This window comes from Crocodylus siamensis, chromosome 5, assembly GCF_052110815.1.
Source record: "Crocodylus siamensis isolate JL-2025a chromosome 5, ASM5211081v1, whole genome shotgun sequence".
NCBI lineage: Eukaryota > Metazoa > Chordata > Crocodylia > Crocodylidae > Crocodylus > Crocodylus siamensis.
This window is the reverse complement of record NC_143399.1, coordinates 192,866,734-192,889,577: the sequence shown is the minus strand read 5'-3', so window position 1 is coordinate 192,889,577 and position 22,844 is coordinate 192,866,734. Positions and strand designations below refer to the sequence as shown.

General features: G+C 43.2%; 1 protein-coding gene across 1 annotated transcript in view; it reads right to left on the bottom strand.

Annotated features, from left to right (window-relative positions):
* Positions 1-22,582, bottom strand: part of PAXIP1 (PAX interacting protein 1) — a 64,950-nt gene extending 42,368 nt beyond the window's left edge. Inside the window, exons 1-5 of the mRNA XM_090047666.1 lie at positions 22,427-22,582; positions 18,317-18,451; positions 16,314-16,357; positions 8,056-8,119; positions 7,403-7,516 (exon numbers count right to left, since the gene is read on the bottom strand). Of these exons, the coding sequence (XP_089903792.1) occupies positions 7,403-7,516; positions 8,056-8,119; positions 16,314-16,357; positions 18,317-18,451; positions 22,427-22,516 (447 nt within the window). The 5' untranslated portion in view covers positions 22,517-22,582. The remainder of the gene's footprint in view (positions 1-7,402; positions 7,517-8,055; positions 8,120-16,313; positions 16,358-18,316; positions 18,452-22,426) is intronic.
* Positions 22,583-22,844: the final 262 nt, after the last annotated feature.

The window sequence follows — 22,844 nt, the reverse complement described above, 5'->3', positions numbered from 1 at the left end:
AACCTGATGAAAGGACTACATGTACCTGGAAGTTACATTTCTGTCTGAATGGTTTTTTTAACCTACTATAATCACAATCAGCCAAGACTATTTATAATGGCAATGTGGGTCAAATGCATGTATTTGACTAATATTTGAATAAAACAAATGCGTGCAGTCTGTAGTTTCAGGATATCCCCTTTTTCCTGTGATAAAACTACATATACCTGCACTTGCAACAGTAAAGGTGAGATAAACAAAGGGACTTAAGCAAGGCAGCACTGACTGTTTTTTGCACTTCAAGGTGAGGCAGCTGGCCCCAGAAATACAATCCACTGCCCTAAATTAGGCACATAAGTTTCCTGTATTTTAACTGGGAAGGCAACAAGCATTGATACATGCCGTGCTGATTGAAAGACACCTAGCACAGGGAACAGGAAACACCAAAGATGGGAGGCTATTTCTCAAATAGGCATTTTGCCCCCCTCTACACTTACGCTGAATTTGATGTCCATGTGATATTTAAGATTTATATTACGTGCATAGCTATGAATCCTCAGTAGCTTTGCACAGCAGACTGGTGTCTAAGGTTGTCTATACACGTGCTCAAGGGTGGAGGGGTGCTTTAATTAAAGTGGCTCTGAGAACTGCTCCAATTAAAGCCCCTGTGGCAACACATATATTCAGCGTCCTGTGCTTCAAAATGTTGGTGGGTACGCTTTAACTAACGCTCGTTCAACAAGCTTTAATTAAAGTGCCCCTGCTGCCATTTTGAAATGCAGGGATACTGAATACACGTGACGTGAAGGCCACTGGAGTGTGCTAATTTAACATGCTCAACGTGCTAATTAGCATGCATGGAGCAGAAGTCCATCGTGTATAGGTGCCCTAAATGCTCAACTCAGCTGAGATGGCAGCAGTTCTGGGAATATGTGGAATCAGAACTTTACACACCTAAAGCTTTTACCACTTAATTAAGTTCATATAGGCCATTTGACACCTAAACAATTGGCATCTATTTGAATTGGGGTATAAATTCCACTTCTTTCTTTTCATCTCGTCTTAAAAGCATCATCTTTGTTGGAAACAACCCTTACAAATATTGCCTGTCCCACGAAAAACCTTAAACTCTTCACAGCAAGTTTAAAAAAATAACCTTTCAAGACTCAATATTTATACACTGCTCCATCTGAAACTTTAAAAAAACTGACTAATTAAAAAAGCCAAAGTCTGATTAACAATGAGATACATTCTGAATAAATATATGCTAACTACCCTCCAAAGTTGTAGCTGAGAAGCAAAGCTCATTTGCATAATAAAATACTTAGAAAGAAATGTTTATTTGCAGACGTATTTTCCTATTTTCTGTTCTTGCTGGCACTTATTAGAGGTCTTGTTTTATTTCCTTCTGTCTAATCAAAATGATCACTTAAGCCTTTATTGCTGCTGCGGATATTCTCAAAGCAAATTATTGCATCAGATTACTCAGTTATATTATGACAAAGCAGAAGGACAAAGCGGACTCAAAGTGCTCATCCCTACTTTACCCCCCTTGTGATAATTATATAAAATTAAATAAGATGTCTGGAGGTTTAAATAAATAATATGAAACACTAATGGGTTTTCTCTAGCTCCATAAATCTGCATAGAATTCAAAACAGAAAATTACATTCTCTGCTGTAAAAAAGGCTTACTAATGTAGAACCTCAATCTCATAAACACTATATTCTCACGTACAACTGCATCTCCCTGCCACAAAATTGGGGTGCGTACTTTAAGCAGTGAACCCGTTTTCTTTGCTGAAAAAGCAAAAGCCTGGAGAAAATATACATGCCATGCAGTTGCCAAGATGGGTTAACCCTTCCACAGCCATAGCTACTTGCTGAGCACTGTAGTTAGGTCTGAAGCAGAAGTTGAACTGTTGGCACCTTGATGAGGCTTCTGATGTGGAAACAACACTTTATTTATGGGAACTCATACAAAGCACTACATACAGCGAAGGACTAAAAATCTTGCTACTGCCCTTGCAAGGGTCCAAAGCTTTAAACTTGTATGACGGAGTAAGTCCTCCTGAGAGCACTGTCCATGAAGTGTGGCATCACAGCAGACAGTCTGGGCGAGACAGCTGACCCCAGGAACTTCCTGGTGCCACACTTCCTGGACACGTTTTCCCACGAGGACTTACTTTGTGTCACACACGATTAGCTATGATCCTGGAAAAATCTTTTTTTTGACACTCTGCTTTCTCAAAACAAAGTATGTGCTTTATTTATTGGGGAGGTTATACATGAGAAAATGTGGCATCAACATGTCCACCTCCTGTGTGACACTCCAGTAAAAAGTCAAGAGGGTGCCACGTCCAAAGATAAATGCTGTTATGAATCAACTGAGAAGTCTGAAGTGTATAGGTTTCATAAAACAAAGCGTCTTATATAAAGACACATGACAAGGAACTAAGTCACAAAAGGTCTTCCTGTTTCTGTGCCTAAAAGAGGAACCAATATCTGATATTCTCCAAAGGAATAAGAACATTCAAAAGCATTAAAAGGTGGAAGAAGTACCCGAAGAGGCTCTATGCCAAGGAAGGGAATGGCTAAATTCTCCAGGGAAGAAGCCCAATGCCTGCAATTCATGCTGCCAAAAGGGAAAGTAAAAACTAGAAACACTACGTGTTTTCTGCTCAAAGACCTAATATGACAAATAAAAAGATGGAAAGAGAAACGAACAGTGATCACCATAAGCAAAATTATAAAGAATCTTCTGCTCATGAAATTGTACTGAATGAACATCATTATACAACGAGGGAGAAAGGGCACAGAAAAAGGAAAGGCTGTGTGTCCTGCACAGTGAAAACCTGCTCCTTTTTCACTCCTCCTCTCAGATACTGAACATGCTCTGTGCTTTGGGTCCCTTGCCAGAATAAATTTTGCCTTAAGATTTAAACAAGGTTCATGTAAATCAAGGTGCCACTGGGAACAGTTTCTGGGTAAGATTTGCTTCTTATGGCTAAGTACCAGATACATATTGCAGCAATTTATCAGACAGGACACAGTGTTATTTCTATGCCCATTCAGCTACTCCATCAGACCCCATCCTCTTTGAACCCAAACAGAGCAAAATGCCAGAATACTGAGTTTGGTGGTAAACTTTAGAAAAGGCAAAATTTAAGTCTCTTGTAGGAAAATGAAAATTACAGAACCTGAGCAAAACCCAGCGTAAGCTGATAAGCTGCAACTCCAAGAGTTTTAGTTAAGATTGCTACAATGGGAAAAATAGTTTTATTCACTATTGCACAGACAACTCTAACTGATCAACAAATGAAAGTAGTTTAAAATAAGATTTTTAACAATCTAACAATTACTTTATGGAAGATTTAATTTGCATTGCACTGCATTCAAGTTGCTAGTATTTAGATACTGCATGTCCATTTCAAAACTTTTGAATCAGCTACACACTTTGACTACCACCTCGGACATGCGCTAAAACAATGGTTCTCAGCCTTTTTAGGCTCAAAGCATAAGTTTTTGGAATTTAGCAACACCCCACTGAGAAACACTGGTGCCAAATGAGTGTTGCAGGGGCAGTACCTCACTTTCCTGCATTCATGTTTTTTCTAGTCTAACTCCTCTCCTCCTCAACAAGTATGGCCCCTACTGCCACAGGTGCTCCTCTGGCAACTGGCATGCCAGTGACTGGAGCCACGTTCACCCATAGCCCCTCTCACTATCCCTGAGAGCACCTGCGGGTGAGCCTGGCTGAAAAGTGAAGCCATGTGCCCGCCTGTCCGTGTGCACACAGTACAGCATGCTGCCTGGAGTGCAGGGGCAGCCAGGGTAGGGGGGTGTGGGCAAGGTAGGAACAGGGGACAGGAAGCAGCCACAGGTGTCACCACTTGTCTGCAGTATGCTGGACAGGAGAAGGAGCGATCACTGTACTCCTGGCACAGGGCTGGGTACTGCAACACCCCTGGAAGGGGTTTCATGGCACCCTGGGGTGTCACAGCAACCTGACTGAGAATCACTGCACCAGAGGCTGTATAACTGAAGCAGAAAAGGGTGCTAATAGGACTGCGCAAAGCTTCAGGTACTGATTCGATTCAGAGGAGATTCGGCCCGATTCGGCAGCTGAATCTCCGAATCGAATCGGGAGACCAATATAAAGGTTCAAATAGATTCTGAAAAGATTCGGAGAACTTTGGAGAGATTCAGGCAGTCCCAGCTCACCACCACAGGGAGCTGGACCCAAACTCCATGCCAGTAAGTTGGGGGGGGCCTAGAGGCTCCACCAGGCCCCATCCCCTGCCTGCTCCCCCAGCTCCCCTGAGTGCCCCGCCCTACCCCAGCCCACTCAATGGGTGCCCTGCCCAGCCCTCCCCCTTTTTTATTTTTTTTTTAAAGAGGCAGGCCTGCACTCACTGGCTCCTGCAGCAGCCTTGGGGCTTCTGGGGGCTTGTGGCAGAGCCCCTGCAAGCAACACAGGGCAGTGGGGGGCAGCAGGGATTGCCCCCTGCCTGGCAGGAGCCGGTGAGTGCGGGGCTTTTTTTGATTCTTTGTTTGTTTTTAAGAGCCGGGAGCTGAGGCCAGGCAGGCCAGCCATTGACGGGGATGGGAGAGCAGGCAGGGGATGGGGCCTGTATGATTTGGAGATTCAGCTGATTGGGCGGCAGCCGAATCTCAAATCAGATTCGGGACAGCGATTCGAATCACCGAACTGAATCACTGTCCCCCAAATCAGCCAAATACAAAGCAAATACTAGCTGCTTTGCACAGGCCTAGGTGGTAAGGCTTCCTCTGCTCTGATGGAAAACTTCTCTCCTCTCAATTCCAATGCACAATTTACATCTAGAAAAAGCACACCATTGATGAAGGGGAAGTAAATTAACATAACGTATGGTATATAAAACACTACAGGCCAATGTCAAAGATACTGTCAGTTACTACAACACATAAAAATTGGGTTCTGGTCCCAGCTATCACATCTTTCCTGTTTGCTTGGCAGGAGCAGGGGTTGCAACCAATAACTGTATAATGTAAAAGTGCATAAGCAATTTGGGAGTAAAGAGAAGCCAGGACCTCACCGTCCCAGGTGAACACCCTAACCCAGACAGTCATGCTCCCTTTTGTGCTCTTGTCCTCACCCCACAACTCCTTAATTAACCCTCAGGCTACTGTCTAAAAGGTGGGCACCACCTCTGTTCAAGAATGACAGTGGGGTACTTCTGCATCAATCAGGTATATGGCATGCTCTACAGATGCCCAACAGGTAAGAGATTTCCCCAGAGGAGCCTCCCAGAACCAATGGGCTAGGCAGACTCTAGCTGCTTGATCTGGAACACTTCTCAGCACACGCATGTACCCAGAGCTCAGATAACAGGAAACTTTTCAGGCCAACAGAGAGGTTCATCATGATTCTAGGCGCTGGAGCTAAAGCTTTGTTGCCCATCTAGATTATTTTTAGTGATTTAGACACTTATATTCCACCATGGCTGCCTGCAAAATAATCTGGATCTTGCACTATGCTCTTTTGTAACAGAAATGAAATTTATTTCTTCCAAACTTGACAAGTACATTGGAATTCTTTTCCCAGAAAAGCGAGTACCTAAAATAAATCCTGCCACGGGTTAAATAATGGAAGTTGTTTGAGAATATCATTATCATGACATATCAGAAATCTGTTCCGATACAATTTCTTTGTGCTGCCTTTGGCAAATCACTTAACTCCTCATTTGCAGTGAGACCATGCTGTTTACTTGCCTACATCAGTGGAGAGATCTAATACTGTAAAGAGTTCTGAAAACTGTAAGTGCTGTATATATATATATTCAGTATGGTTTATAAAGCATTTATGTACTAATAATGGCCCAAAATAATACTTCATCTTCCAAGAGGAAAATCCTTTCAAGATTTTTTAATTTAGCACTCTTTCTAGATTACGCTCCCTCCATCTCCAGTACCTGAAAGATCAATAAAAAGACACTGCAAGGGCCCTGTTACATACTGCAGTTAGCACATGCTAACTGCACTTGCAATACTGGAGTCCAAGCATTCAAGTGGTAAAACCTGTGGTAACTGTCACTGCAGCACAGTAAAAGGTAAGCCCTTTCCACAAGGAGCATCTCCAGATCATATTGTCTAACATGTTCTGAGTCAACTTTGGACTACTCCATGGAGGTAACTGCAATCAAAGATTCCTGTATGGTGGGACAGGTAGGAGCCTGACAAAGCCGGCTGTCAGGTTCCCACCCACCACTGCACTGATGCCATGCTGGTTCAAGGCTCTGGGACAATAAGGAGGCTGGGAGCCTGACAAAGAGCCATTTGACAAGCTCCCAACCTCCACACTGTACAGGAGCCAAAGCTCCAGTGTAGAGCAGGAGTGGGGAGCAACACTGGCACCGAGCCCCATATACCACATAGGAGCCAGTTCAGGCCTCGAGTGTGGTGCAGGGACTGGGACCAGCTCCCATGCTGATGTCACTCCTAGCCCCTGCACTGCACCAAACCCTTAAACTGGCTCCCATGCAGTATGGGGATTGGCTCCTGTGCCATGCCAGTGTTGCTCCCAGCCGCCATACCTCACCAGAGCTTTTAACAAACTCCAATGAAATAGCAGAGCTGAGACTGAAGAGCAGCTGACTACAATCAATACTGTGGTGTGACACTACAATCTATATTTATATCATAGTAAGCATTAACATGTGACCACTCAGAAAACATTCTAAGTCATATTAGAACGTTACTACAATCTAAATATAACATGTGCTAACTATACGATGTAACAGGGTCCTAAATTGCCCCTCCCAGCCACGATACAGTCCAGCAACAACAATAAAGTTGACATGGTTTTATAATATTTCTGCTCTAGGACTGTATTTTTGTTCAGGACTGTCACCTATGCTTTTATGAAGAATCACTAATGACCCTAGTGTATCTAGATATCTGTCTATAGATAATCTCTCTCACACTATATATCTATCTATCTATCTCTATTTAAATGCTAAATAGATAGAGATAGATAGATAGATAGATATAGATATAAATAAAAAATAGATAGATAGATATAGATATAAATAAATAAAAAGGTGGTTTATCCTTACAGTTAGATTATTAGTTTTTATATAAGCCAACTGTAAGGATAAACCACCTTTTTATTAAACAGCTATTTCATAACATCTGAATTCTTTATTAAACTACAGAAGTAGATAAAAATACAACAGAAGATGGGACACCTTTTGAATTAAACTTATGGCTGTAGGGAAAATAAACACAAAACAATGAATGCAACGCATTGCTCTGATCTGTTCAAGAACTCAAGATCAGCAAGCAATTCGAAGACTCTTATATTCAAGAAGGGAGAAAATTGATTACTCAGAAGCAAATAACAGCTACAGACAGGAAGGATTGCACATGTAATAAACTCTTACCCCCTTTGGCTCAGGCACAATCAAATGAGTACACGTATTATTGAGACTCAGCTGACAATTCCCTCCATAAAAAGTAATCAAAGCCCACAGAGTACTTCGGTCTTCAGATGAAACCTAATGGAAAGTTAAAAATAAAACCTTTTACGTCAATGCAACAAGCCTTTTTAGTTCTGTTTGGAGGGATAGGAGTTTGCCTTAAGACCATTAATATAATTCATGAAATTCTGTAGAGGAATCTGGCTAGTGCTCTAGTTCATACTACTGTTAAATATCAGATTAACATGGAAGTTGAGGGAGGCAAATGCATTAAAAAGGATGAGTAATGCTAGTGGATGCTCTTTACTTTTATAAACCTGAAATCAAGATATTTTCTTCTGAGACGATAACATTACAGCTACCAAATCAAATGCAGTCAACTATCAAGTACTGCACATTCACTCATTATGGCTATACTATGTGTTCTATGTATTATAGGTCCGCCTTCATTTGCCTCACATTTGGTAATATTAAATCAACACAAAGAATATGTGGATTGATCACCCACTTGAAGAAAGTCATATGACCATTTAAAAGGATAACAAGTATGAGACTATAAACAAGCCAACGCACACATCCCAATCATTCCGAGTTGTATGTATTTAAAATGTTCTCACCTGAGAGAGACAAGCAGTGACTCCAAAAAAGATCTGGCATGATTCTGGAGAGAAACCATTCACTCTGGAAAACAGATGTCAAGGACAGAACTAACTGAAACAAACTTCTAGAGGGAACTTGGAAGAAAATCATCTTACCCTCAGACTTCCCAGATATTGGCATACATTTGACCACCCAAAAAATAAACCTTCATAGCATGCTTTTTTTTCCCCTTCAGGCTGCAGTTTCAAAACTCAGGAGATTTAACTCAAACCACTCCAGATTAGCACTCTGGTAGTAGTCCTAAATGGCACCATGAACCTTGCATCTCCTGCATATCTTCTTTGACAACCTCAGACTCATTAAGACTACTCACTTACGTAGTAAAGTTAAGAAAGCATGTATGTTTGGTGAAGACCTTAAGTTCTATTTTATTTTAATCTGCTCCACATTGCCTACAAAATACAGAGCAAGGACAGGAATGCTTTATAAATATTTTAAATGTCTGGCTGTCACTTTCTGTATTTCACTTTCTTCAGTAGCACTTTTTTCCACTTTCTGCAGCAGAACAGTGCTTTTTCATACAAAATCTAGCAAGATGTACTACTTCATTATTTATAAAGAAAGTTTATACCTCTTGCTAAAAGAGCATCAGAGATACGGTCTTCATCTGAACATAGCTTAATGCCTTACTACCACCATTATAATTCAGGATTGGCAACAACATGCCCATGACTGTATTCCCATAAATTAAATATAAAGGAAATCACCATGTCATGAAGAACTCTCTTCTTGAAGAAATACTACAGTAAAATTTTTTGCTTGGGTTATTAAAGAAACATGTATATCCAGTTACATCATCATCATTTTCATTAATCCTTCATGGTCAAGGATGACTGTCTTCCACGACCGTCTTATCTGTGGGTCTGAAGGCGGCAGATCAGGCCGATCCGGGATCAACAGACTCTGCTGCAACTCAAGCATGTGTTTCTGCGCAGGGTGGGGGGCTCTGGATTCTTGATTTAGTCCATGACATATTGTTTCTGCCACTCCCACTTTTCTGTCTCCTACTGTTGTTGCTGTAAGGTTTCAAAGTACTGAGATCCTTGCAGCAGACTCTTCCTCCATTTGGGGCAGTTCTGGGTGATATTCTCCCACGAGTTCATGTCGATGTTGCATTTTTTTCAAGTTTGCCTTAAGTATGTCCATGAAGAGTTTCCTCTGCCCTCGTGAGCGTACACTTTGACTGAGCTAAGAGAATAAAACTTAGTTCAGGAGTCTGGAGTTGGAAATCTGGATAATGTGGCCAGCCCAGCCAAGTTGATGTTGAATGATCAGCGCTGACAAGAGGACATTAATGTTAGTGAATCTATTTTCCCACTGAATTTGGAGGACCTTCTGCAAATAGTGTTAATGGTACTTCTCCAACAACTTGAGGTGTCTCCTATATGTTGTCCGTGTCTTGGCTCCATGCAATAAAGTGGAGATATTGCTGCTTGATAAACTGTGAGCTTGGTTTCACATACGATGTTGCAATCTCTGAACCCCCATTTCCTCAGGTGTTCAAAGGCTCCACTTGCACATTTAAGGTAATGGTGGATTACTTTATTATGTCAGCCTTCTGTCACAGATGGCTCCTGAGGTACAGGAAATACTCAACCTTCTCTAGAGTCTCATGGTGAATCTGAATTACCAGAGCTTGGGACTGCTCACTAAGAGCTTGTTGATGGAGGACCTTCATCTTCTGCAAGCGTCAGTCCCATTTTCTTGTATGCCTCGGTAAAGACGTCAACGATTCTCTGAAGGTCTGCTTCTGAGTAAGCACAGACTGCAGCATCACCATCAGTGTATTGGAGCTCAGTGATTGAGCTCAGGGTGGTCTTGGTTTTGACTGAGAGTCAACTGAGATTATCATCCATTTGGTAGTTTAGCTCCACTCTGACTGGAAGCTGGTTCGTGGTTAGATGTAGCATCCCTGGGGTCTTCTGGGATTTCCTCATCATTCCAAACCTTTAAGGTGAGGGCATGCAGCTGTGATGCGAGCTTATCTCCCCCTGCTTGAAGATTTCAGGGGGTAATCCACCACCTCCAGATGCTTTGTCATTCTTCATCTGTTTGGTGGCACTTGGATTCTCTACCAGGAAACATCAAGGCTGGTTTAATGAGAATGACAGAGAGATCCAAGAATTGACTTACTGCAAACACAAGGGCTTTTGTGCTTGATAAAACGACATCAGCTCCAAGCAAAAGAAACTGAATCACCAAGAAACCAAGGCAGAGGTCCAAAGAAGGACCTGAGATATGAAGAACAGCGTATGAGATACAGCAAAAAGGATACTAATCTGACCTCTACAATAAGAATTGGGCATCTGTTTGTCATCACTGTTCCCCATCCCCCATTATAGTCATCTTCTGCTAACCTCTTCTAAGATTAGATTTGTACCCAATAGTATCAATCCAGGCCTATGACTAACTTCACTGGCATCACAGGCCCATATACCTCAAAACCAAAATACTCCAGGAGTTAGATTACTCTTTGTGAATTGCAGCTGTCTCTCTATACAGATCCCAGATGAGAAACGTTATTTGAGACGAAGAAAGAAATGTATACATCAACGTTATTGCTACCATAATCCAAGAGAAAAATGCTGGAGAAACACAGATTTATAGAAGTTCAAATGATGAGAACTATGGAAAAGAGATGTGTTGCCAACCTGTCACAGAACACAAGAATTCTGAGGATGGTAAAATAGGCAAGTTTTAAAGTCTCCTTTAAGAACGCATTAAAATACTTCAGGCAGGGTGCTGCTTTGCTCATCCACGATTCCCTGAGAAAGAATGGGAGCTGCCTTTCACACTCCAACCCAAAGTGAGCAATGGCTAACTTAAATCACATCACAACCTCTCCACAGTTTGCCATGCTGGGAAGTGGACAAAGCTGTGCCTGTACGTCTTGCACACCTCCATGAAGACAATATCCAGTGAACTCATTAGATCAGTTATGAGTAGGCCCCTTTGCAACTACCACAAGCATCTCAGAAGTGGAAGTGGAGCTGAGAAAATGTAAATCAGCCCTGAGAAAATTCTTCAACCAAATTATTACAAATGTTTACATTAACAAAAGCTGGAGATCGCCTCAAAAAAATCTGCATCTGTGTGGTTGGTTGAGTAACCTGCCAGTGCAGATACAGAAAATACACGAGGGAAGCTCAGGAGGTAGGACATTCACCTCTTGCCAGCAAATGACAGGTCTGTTGCACAAAGCTTCAAGAAGGCTGAAATTCCTATTGTAATAGGCCTATGGACCATGACACGGGGAAGAAAAGTGTCTGTCTATTAAGTTCATTTGGAGCAAGTCCAGACTGACAAAAGGCAGAAGCCTCAGAGAAGCCAAGGATACAGCCATGGCCAAAAGCATCCTCCCAACAGGCAGTCATGGGAAAAGTTTTTGAAAAATGTAACTAGTTAAAGTTAAAAGTTAGCAGCCTTTAAAATTACCTTAATAGTTAAGTTAAAAGTTAAATATTTCCCCTTTCAACTAGTTAAAAGGTAAGTTAAAAAGAGAGTAACTACTTAAAAGTTAAGTTGATTCGTGAGAAATGCATGAAACATGGTGAATTGCCTCTTAGCATCACTTTTCATTTTCAAATGCAGTGAATGGGTTTCTTTTCCATAAGCCCACAGAAGCACACTAATTTACTCAGAACTCACCCTGCTTTACCTGAAAACAATGTTATACCTGTCATCCAGTTTTCAGCATAACAATTTACCAATACCTGTGTACTGTTAGATCCTTCTCACCCTCTCCATGTAAAGTACTTTGTAGAAGTCAGTGAATCATATAGGTATACCAGAAAGGAGACGTTCATAGCCAGGTGACAAATGAAAGCTGTTTCCACCGAAAACCTCTGGTGTTACAATTTTTATTGCTCAAAAGGTAACAAAAAGGTATGAAATACATCTGAATTAGAAATAATGAAAGTGTCTGAAAATCAATATTAGACTGGAATGAGAAAATCAGTTTAAATAAGAAAAAAACTGTTCAGTTGCATAGCAGACACTGTTTAAAAATGCTTACTGAACTTCAGCAAAAGCTGCATTTCAAAATTTACATCTGACAATTTTCCTCCTCTGTCTTGCAAAACTAAACCTCCACTACTGAACAATCGCTGTAAATCAGGGGTGGGCAAAATGCAACCTGGGGGCCAGATGCAGCCCGCCAGGCCATTCTATTGGGCCCACGGGGCCTCTAAAAAATTTAGAAAATTAATATTTATCTGCGCTGGGCTGCCTGTCATGCAGCCCTCGATGGCTTGCCAAAACTCAGTAAGCAGCCCTTTGCCCAAAATAATTGCCAACCCCTGCTCTACATGGGCAGATGAGGGAATGCCTGTGTTATAATGGATGAATAGTTTTTTCATAGTAGCTGACATCGCAGATAAGTTTCTCACAGATGAGAAGTAATGCTCAACTTCTTGGGCCCTGGGCTGCTGGCCCTGATCTTCATTAAAATGAAAAATGTCATCATCTGCTTCACCCCCTCACTACTTGTTCCCAGTCTTAACTGGGATCAATGTCTCTGCTTGTTCCCTCTCCTGCAGCCAGCTGGCTGTCCTGTTGACTTCTGCAAATGAATGGGAAAATGCCATCATGAACTAAGGAACTCTGAGACTTGTAGTTCTTAAGAGACCATATCTCATAGGAAGGCACACTACTCTCTGTCTCAAACAAAAAGTCCTAGAGTTTCAGTAAAGAAATATCATCCCATGAGTGGCTGCCTCAGGAAAAACTATGGGAAAGCCAGATTTCAATTTTTTAAACCTTTTAACTTAACTTATACTTTAACAAAAAATTAAAAGTTAACTTTTTTTTTTTTTTAACTAAAGTTAAAAGTCGACAGCTGAAAAATTTAACTAGTTAAAAGTTAGCCATTTCTTTACCATTTTAACTAGTTAATTAACTAGTTAATTCCCAGTACTGCCAACAGGCCATTTGCCTTTTCGCAGTATAATAAATGTTGTAACCAAACATTAAGGGTGGGATTTTCAAAAACACTCAAACAGTGCCTCCATTCTACTGAGCACATTGGTCAGACTTCTGTTGATTTCAGCCGCAGCAGAAGTTGGGCCAATTCTGAGGACTTCTGCAAATCCACTCCTTCCATGTCTTTTGGTTATCCCTCTTCCCATTTCCTAGCAGTTTCACCTGAGTCCACATGAGCTTCACCCATAATCAGCATTTCTACTAGCTGTCTGGTAAATATTTTTTAAACATGAAAATGAAAAGAAAAAGAAAAAGAAACAAGATGAAGAAAGCATTAAGTATATTAAGCACATTCCTAGTATCCTGAATCTTTCACAGATGAAAGGAAGTCTATCCTCTTAAAACTTTCAAATTCTGTACTGGGGGGCGGAGAATGTAAATAATGCAAAGGATAGGTCGTGCTCTAAGATTTAAGCTCAAATGCCAGGCTGACCACAGAAAAATGAAGCATCAATTAATCCCTTTTTGTTGTTAAGTTCCTCATAGGGTAACATTTTCAAAAAGGACACATTTCAAAGCCTCACATTCAGACTGCTTAACTACTCAGTTGCTATCTGTAGACAGAAATGGGCCTATCATTTATGTCCACAGTCTGGTCAGGAAGACAATTACGTGAGTGTCCGAGCAAATGCAGATCGCATACGCATGAGCCTAGCAAGGTCTGTTAAAAAATCTGACCATCAGTATCTGGAAATTGCAATAATAAGCTGTATTTTCTCCGTCAATTGGTATCTCCACAGCTTGTACTTTTTCACATTGTTAAATGTGAGTCTTGTCAAACGTTCCAGAAGGACAGTCTTGGAGACTGAAGACCTCTACAGGCAGAAAAGGAGGAGTGTGAGCAGCAATACACACAGCTTCCCCATGCTGCCCTGCCAGCGAGCCAAATCCTGATCTAGACATCACACCGTACACTTTTAATCTTTGGCTTCTTTGCCAGTTTCTCCTCACCAATTATTCACAAGACAGCCAAATTTTGAAGCTTAGCCTGATCCATTTAAAAAAACCCCAAGACGACTGTCAAAATAAAAATGAAGACTGCTCAAGAGTGATTTTGTAACAATTTCTGTGATGCCGAATCAAAAACCATCAGCCTTTGCAACATGCTCCCTGATAAACTGTCAGGCACAGGAGTTACTACCCTGTTATTGACACTCAAGACAACGTGCTCCAGACATACTGTACATGACTCACTGAGACATAAAAAAAAAATGCTCCAATAGTACTGACATCTCACAATTAAATAAATAACTTATTAATTCTACAATATAGTAGAAATGTCTACTATATTGACCAAACAACTGCAAATTCTCAGCTTTCGTTAACAAAAAAAGAATCCGTTGCCCTTTGCTCAAAAGATACAAGCTTTGTGACAAAGAGAAACATGCTACTTGGTCAAGACAGACTTTCAGAAAACAGTTTTCAAGTGATCATAAAACCAAGACCTGGAATTCACTATATTATTCACCTCAATGAAGGTTTAACATCAAAGCCTAACTGACACAATTTTGTTTAAAGGCAACTTCACTACTTTTGCTTACTAAAATTAGAAGTACAACAAAAAATGTGAAATACAGGTTTTTGGAGAGGTAAAGCTGAACTCATGAAGTAAGGTCAGTGAAAGTTTATCAATTAAAAGGTACACAGCCAAGCTGTACACTCTCAGTGTCTTGTCACAAAGCTTTATAGCATAACATATTAACATTAAAGCTCTATTTTAATCAGAAGCAGGATCAGAAAATACAGGCAAGTTGCTTGTTATCAGGGACCTGGGCTTTCTGTTTGCTGTGGAAAAACATGGATTTTCTCCCTTAAAGGACAAAATCACAGATTTTCTTTAAAAGGAGAAAAACCTGGGAAACCATGGGTTTGCCATTACAGCCTGGAAGAGTTGCAGCCTGCAAGTGGCTGTTTGGAGCTGTGGGACATGGGACACAGGGGGTGCTACGTGCATACGCACATGCACACACGCATGGGGCAGCCAGGCAGTGTACTAGAGACCAGCTCCCGCAGCTCCCTCCAAGTAAGTCTGTGGGGGTGGCACGGGGAAGGGGGAATCACAGGCAACATGCGAGGGGGCACAGGTGATGGCGCACAGGCAATGCAGTGGGGGGGGCACACGCCCCGCCCCCCAACCCCCTCTTCTGATTTTTGCTCCCACAACAGGGTACAGGGCTGCACCCTGGCCAGACCAGCTCTGGGTAGGACCTGGCACAGGAGGGAACACCGCACCACCACTGCTGCTGTGCCTTACCTCAGTGGTGCCGTGCTCCCTCCTGTGCCAGGCTGTACCTGCTAGGACACAGAAGCAGCTTCTGTCCGGAGCGGGTCTGGCCCAGACCCCACTGTGGGTCCAGAAATCTGAAGGGGACACGTGCCTCCCCCTCCCCCCCCACAATGCTTCACCTGTGTCCCTCCTTGCTCTCCTCACGCATCACCTGTGTGCATACCCCCTTTCCCTACAACCACCCATTCCCCACACATCCACCCCTTCCTCACACATTGGGGGGCTGGGGCAGCAGGTCTGGAGTGGTAGGGCCAGGGGGCTGTGGATTGGGAGTGAGGAGCAATGGCAGGGGCAGGGCACTGGCATATCAGGGCTGCTCAACATCACAAAGCAGCAAGAGGGCCAGCTACAGCTGGACTCATGCCCTGGTAAATGAAGGGGACAGAAGAAGCTCTGATTTTCCATGATAAAAAACCAAAATCAAATCCCATAATTTATATGTATTTAGAAACAATTTTATTATAGCGATTCACGCACTGCTAGGCTTCCAAATGGCTTCAAAATGGTAAATGTATCAATAAAACATTGTGTTTAACTGATACCTATATATACTATAAATACATGGTGTTTCAGTTTACTCATGGAAAAACATGGATTTTAGGGTTTTTAATCACAAAATTGGGGCTTTTTTTTTTTTTAAGTCGCAGAATTTGGGATTTTTACACAGAGAAAACCAGGATCCCCAATGTTTATCTGTATTGAAATAACACTGGTGTTAGAATTCCAGGCCCAAATCCTACAAACATTTATGTACAAATATACCTTAACCTTAAAAAGTAGTTCCAGAAGAACCACAATTTCATGTACAAATGCTTCTAATAGTCTGTGCTGCTTGGATTTTAGTTTTTAACTATACACAATTGTCATTGTTTTGCTATTTTACTTCAACAAATTCTGACATTTAACACACAAAAACTAGTTTTACATTTTACTCAATAAAAAGGATACGGCAGAAGGACTCCACAGCGAACAGACAAGATCACCCAGGAAGGCTGCAAGACAAAAACAATGAAGAATATTTTAAGCAATATGTTTACATAAACATGTAACAAAACAACACATTAAAAACGCTTAACATTTTAATTCTACAATGTCTTTCACCTTAGGTTCTCTGAGTGCTTTACAAACAAGTAACTTGATCCTCTCTACAATATTAGATATCATTAGCTTTTACAAACTGAGAAACTGAAGCAGAAAAAAATGACTTGTCCAAGACAAGAGGCATGTGCTTATTCTGAAACCCTATTTCTGCTCCCCATAATTTTTTGTGTTTCCTTTTTTTAATCCTTATTCTATATTTTTATTACATTTTACATTTTAAGATACTCTTTTTCCATTAATTCTAGGTCTTTTTGCACTAAGCCTGATCTAAATTTGTATGACCGCATTATATTGTTTTCAGATCAGACTGAACAACATGGCAGAAAGTCTTGCCCCTGGTGAGTACAGGGAAAGAAAAGTTGATAGTATTTCAAGAAGTACATTAAGCCAGATCCATTAAGAAGGAGAAAGCACCAGTGGTGTTTCCAAGCCCTTTCTCTAGACTTAAGTAGTCTCTACCACTATGACTACCACTCTGCAGAATTAAGCCAGAGACCACTCCACATTATAAAACATGTCTATAACATGGCCATTTCTATTGCTCATCGAAATGGAGCCTGAAGTTGGCAGAGGAGACAAAACTTGAGAGGCAGCATGGTCCAGTGGAAAGAATACTTAACTGGGAGTCATGAAACCTGAGCCATTTCCAGCTCTGTAAGCTTGAGAAATTCACTTCCCCATTTTGTGCCAGTTTCCCCACTGCCAGCAACTCTGCAAACACATCAGCTAACTCCCTCAGATGTATATGGGCCCTCGGATGCATCTACCCCATGGACTTGTACACATCCAACATTTCTATATAGTCCCTAACCTATTCTCTCTCACTTCTGCCCCAAACTGTGGAAAACAATGTAACATTAAGTGCTATTAGTAATGAAAAAGCCCAAAGGCATCCTAGAAAATTGACTTGTTTCTTTTGTTTTCCTAAACACAAAGGCTACTGTTGTCCCTAGTGCTGTTTGTTATGCTTCTATTACTTCTTGTTTTGTTTCTATTACTTGCATCACATTGTTTACCTGTACATCTATACAGCTATGCAAATCTATAGATTATATCATATACCAGACCACATGATTTCACTATAGCCAAAATTTCAAGCATTCAAAAAACTTCACTTTATATCATATATCGTATATAGAACATTCTTAATTTGTCTTCTGCCTCATGAATTCTGAAGGTTAATCTTTTCCAAACTTAACATCACAACCATAGAACTGGAAACTGATTTTTTTTTTTTTATTATTTAATGAAAGCTGAGAATCTGACATGGGCACGTATCAGCCCTTTAAGGGGAAAAAAAGCAAACAAAAAAAATACAACAATTATTGCAGGACTCATGATGACATCAAAAGAACTGGAAATGCTAAGCTCTAGAGAATCTACCTACAGTACTATCAGCTCTTGCAGGTGCACGTACATGCATATCTGCCAGCACCTTGACTAGCAAAATCCTTGTTATACAGACAACAATTACTTTCATTGCCAGCAACTTCAGGAGAATTTCTTCAGCAGACCTTATTGCACTAAATAACTGATCAAGAAAGGGAAAGGGGATTAAGAAAATTAATGTGAGGAGGAGGGAGGATGCAAAGGGCACAACAAAAAGTTCACTGATGTGGGGGACAAATCAGTTGGAATAAAAAAAAAAAAATCTTATATTAAGCTGTGGCATCCTACATACTGTTGCTCAGGAAATAACTGGCATGCCAAGTTTCAAAGCAGATTACTTATGTCACATTTTCTATACACATCACATGACTGGGAAGGGTACTTAAACTCAAAATTACAATCAATGGCTGCAGCTGACAATCACATTGACAGTTCTACAGTCTTGTATGCTGGTTATTCACCTTTACCACAGGAAGATCGAAGACCTCACGAGATTCTCCAACTTCTGGATTGTCCCCATCTTCCGAAATAATGTGTGAAGCCAGCGCGTTATAAGAAACTTCCTTTGCCTTCCCAGCTTTCAGAAGCTGAATAACCTACAAACCAGGGAGGGAGATAAATCAGAAGATCGTCTTACAAATTTCAAAGGAAACTGACACTATAGGCACTCAAAAAATACTGGGGGTGAAGCAAGGAATAAATACTATTTCATCAGGTTCTCTCGATTTTTCTAGAGAAAGCATAAACACATTGTAGGCAAGGCTAGTAGTACCAATTATGAAGGCTGTTCAACACTTTCCATTATTCAGACAGTTTTTGGTGGCTTGTAACTTTGCCAAATTTGAACCATTTAGAACATGGGAGGCAAGAAATCTTGCAAGTGATCTTTTATTGGACCAACAGCATGGCTGGAATAGACAAAAACAAGCCTTTAGGTATCACATTCCCCTTCCTCAGGCCTCTGGGAGAGAGGATGTAGCAGAGCTGTAAGTAGAAGAATGAACAAAAGCTTGTGTAAAATTCCAACTATAAACACAAACACAATATAAGAGAAGTTATTCAGTAGCCAACAGACAGATGTACAGTAAAAGCCCGATAAAGGAGGAACAAGATTGTTCAGGAGGACCATTACCCCTGTGAAGTGCAGAGGTTAGCAAATATTAGGTAGATTATAATAGACCATGGAAGTCTGTAAGGCCAAAAGTTTGGATGCCATTATTGTAGTGACTTCCACCACAGGTTTAGCAACTATCACCCTTCAACACTGCCTAAGTCTATGGTATTTAGCATCCAACAGGCTCATGAATTTCTGTTTCCATGCTCATCTTCTAAAGGTGTCAGGTAGATCTGAGTGCAAGAACTTCAGGTCAGACAAGAAGCTGACCCACATTACTGCCATGGGGGCATTTGGTGCACTGCATGAAATATACCACACTTTGGGACACACATGTATTGATTGGTCCATGAATTATGATTTTGGGGGAGAACTGACTGATGTGGTAGTAGAGATGTGTTAACAGGTCTTGCATTTATTGCCCAGGCAGGGATGGGTCCCATTAGGTCATCAGGGAGTTTACTTCTGATGTTGCATTGGGCAAGGTTAGGGGCTGTTTGAAGACTAAGAGCTAGGGGAACTGGTAATCTTTTTCTCAAGGTCTGGTTCTTTTCAAGTACAGCAGTTTGTAGGGTGCCCTCCTAGTAGTTTGATGATCATTCTTATAGTTCAAATGTGGGATGGTAGGTGACAACCAAGAGTGTGTGGTCAGACGGGGTGTTCCTTGTACTGGGCAGGGGTGCTCAACCCCAGTCCCTGGAATGGTATCATCTGGCCCACAGGGCTCCTCAAGAGTCCAGAAATTTGGGGGCAAGGGAGCAGTGGCAACATTAATTACTACTCTCTCACTGCCAAATTAGCAGCCCTGCGGGCAGCTGGATCTGGTGTGCAGGCCAGCAGGAGCCAAGTCAGGCACGTGGCCAGACTGACAGAAAGGGGCAGGCAGCTGGATCAGGGCAGCATGTGGCCGACCCAACCCTCCACATGATTTGGCCCACAGCTAGATCAGAGCAGCGGGCAGCCAGATCGACCCCACAGACTGGTCCCGTACCACTCATCCAGCCTGCAAGGCCAGAAGGTTGGGCACTGTGGTAGTATACCTAGACTCACTTACTGACTTTCACCACAGGTTTAACAATTACCACTCTTCAATCAAAATCTCTCAGGAATACTACTATATTAACTTTTTAGACACCATGAAATATATCCAGAAGAACATTCTACAAACTACTGTAAACAGAAAACTCACAGATTACCACACTTCAAATCAGCAAATTCCCCAAACACACCAAAAAGCAAAGAGGTAAAATCAGGTCCTGCTCTGGATCTGCTCACAATACCCAAAATGAAATCTCCCCCAACTTAGCCACTAATTCAAAGTTTTGCTGGCGGTCTCCCACATTTCATAGTATTGCAAAACTTTCCCTACTTCCCTTAATCAGCCTTAATCCTTAATCAACCATGGCAGGTACTCAAATAAAAACAAAACAGAAAATCACTAAGAAGCCAAAAAACAGAAAAAAAGATTGGTTATTATTATACAAACTGCTAAATCTGCAAAGGGGTTGAATGCAGGAGAAAATGGGCATCCAAATCTCACTTGATCAGGGGTTGGTAACTTTTTGCAAGTGCCGGGCCACTGCTTGCAACCAAGCCACCGTCACAAGCTGTCAATCGCCACCATAGATCCCCCTCGGCAACAGCTTCACACCTGCTCCTACCTCCACCATGAACCACCACCTCTGCCATGTACCACCGATTCCTGTCCCTAACCACAATGGGGAGGGGCAAATTCAGCAGCAAGGGGAAGCACTGCCTGCTGCATAGAGCAAGACAAGGGGGCAGGGAAGGCTAGAGGGGATGTATGGCTCAGGGCAAAAAATGGGGATGCACCCGGGCAAGCTATTCACCACAGACCCCCTGGTGCCACCACAGGCCGGATCAAAACTTCACAGGCTGGAGACAATCACTCTGCAAGCCAGTTTCAGCCCAGGGGACACAGGTTGCCAGCTCCTGCCCTAGACAGCTTTTGCCCATAAGTGGAACATGTAGGTATGTTACATGTAGGATATGTAGGCTTACACATGTAGGTGGAATAGAGAAACAGACTTATAATAAGCTATAACTTGCAATGAAACAACGCATTAAAAGTCCTGAAATATTTCTATATGCTGCAACATGGAAATAACAATTCTGATAAATTCTGAACTTCAAGTTTAAGGGCTTGCTTTCACAGGAAAGCTAATAGGACCACAGAGTTCAAAGGTCCCTCCACAGATACCTAGTCCACTCCCCTGCATGATGGTGGACCTAGGTCCACTCCCCTGTCTCTTATATGCTGATGGTGGACCTAGGTCCACTAGGAATGACAAGCCCCACTCAATGGCTAAACAAAGACTGCTCACTAAATGCACAACTAACTCCATGGGACGCTATTCTCAATCCATCCCCGTAAAGTACTTATCCAGCCTCTTCCTGAAAGCCTCCAATGAAGGAGATGCTAAAACTTCCCTGGGCCGCTTGTGCCATTGCCCTGCAGTTCTGACACTAAGTTTTCTGAGATTTACTACTGATATAATTCAGGGAGTGAATTTTCAGTACGACTGTCACCCCCTGCCTAACTCCCATCTGGACATTCCCTCAAAAGGTACAAAACCTATTTACAATACGACCCACAGCACTTCGGAAACTTTGGAAGCACAAGCTGCGGAAAGGAAAAACAAAACGAAACCCCCATTTATTGCGAAGGCAGGGTCTAACACAGCTTTATCCTGGCGTTAATTATATATAGGTAGAGTTGGAAAACTCCCCCAGGCGGACCAGGGGTGCAGGTGGTAGCCGTGTCAGTCTAAGGACAGAGGCAAACAAGGTTAACAGGGCGAATCGATTGAAGTTGGTCTCATAAAAGAGATCCGATTCACCCAAAAAACCCTGTCTACAGGGCAGACCACGCATTTGTTGTTCTCGTGGTCATAAACCAGCCCAAAATCTCACGAACTTCAACAGAAATGATGAAGTCGCAGCAAGGCCGGGGAAACCCCAGACACCTGCGAAAGAAAACAGTGGGAAGAAAGTTGAACGGGTGGTGAAGCCCCGGAGTGAGCAACAAGCGCTCGCACATCCTCCTGCCAGCCCCCAGGCCTGGCATGACAGGTCCTGCCTGCCTTAGTCACCCCAAACCCGAGGCCCGGCTTTCACTCTCGCGGCAAAGAAGAGACCTGAGCGGGGAAGACCGGCACCCCCGTCAGACAGGGTGGCAACCCCGGGGCCCGGGCAGGGGCCGCCCTGGCTGGGCCCAGCTCCTGCCCGGGGCGCGCCGCGGTATTGGGGCTCCCGGGACAGGTCCCCGGCAGGGGGGACACAACAGGTCCAGACCCCCCGAGCAGGGCCGTGGGGGCGGGGCCGGGCCGTGGCGTGACGTCACCGCCCAGCAGGGTGGGGGAAGGGCCCGTCACCGGGCCGGGGGGGAGGGGTGGAACAGCCCACGAGGCCCCCGGGCGGGAGGGGGGCTGGGTACCTGAGGGTCGATGTCTCCCACCGCGAAGAACTTGACGTCTTTGAACATGTCCTCGGGCACGCGGAGCTCCTCCTCACCCGCAGCCGCCATGGCCCCGGCCCGGCCCCGGGGCTGCGCTGCCGGCCCCTCCCCCTCCCCGCGCCGCCCCGCCCCCACCCAGACCGCGGGAGCCCGGCGCGCGCTGCGGAGCGAACCATTGATCGCCGGGCCGCGGGGGTGGGAGAGCTGCCGCTAGGACCAGCCGCCCCGCGCCCAACTCCCCCAGCCCCGGCTTCCTCTTCGGCCCTGCCTTGCCGGCTGCGCCCACCGGGCTCCGCCGCCCCTCCTCAGCCCGGGAGCCGGTTGAGTGCCCCCCGCGCGGCCCAGATGGACTCTCCCCGCTCGGCGGCGGCAGCGCTGGGCCCGCCCATGGAGAGGA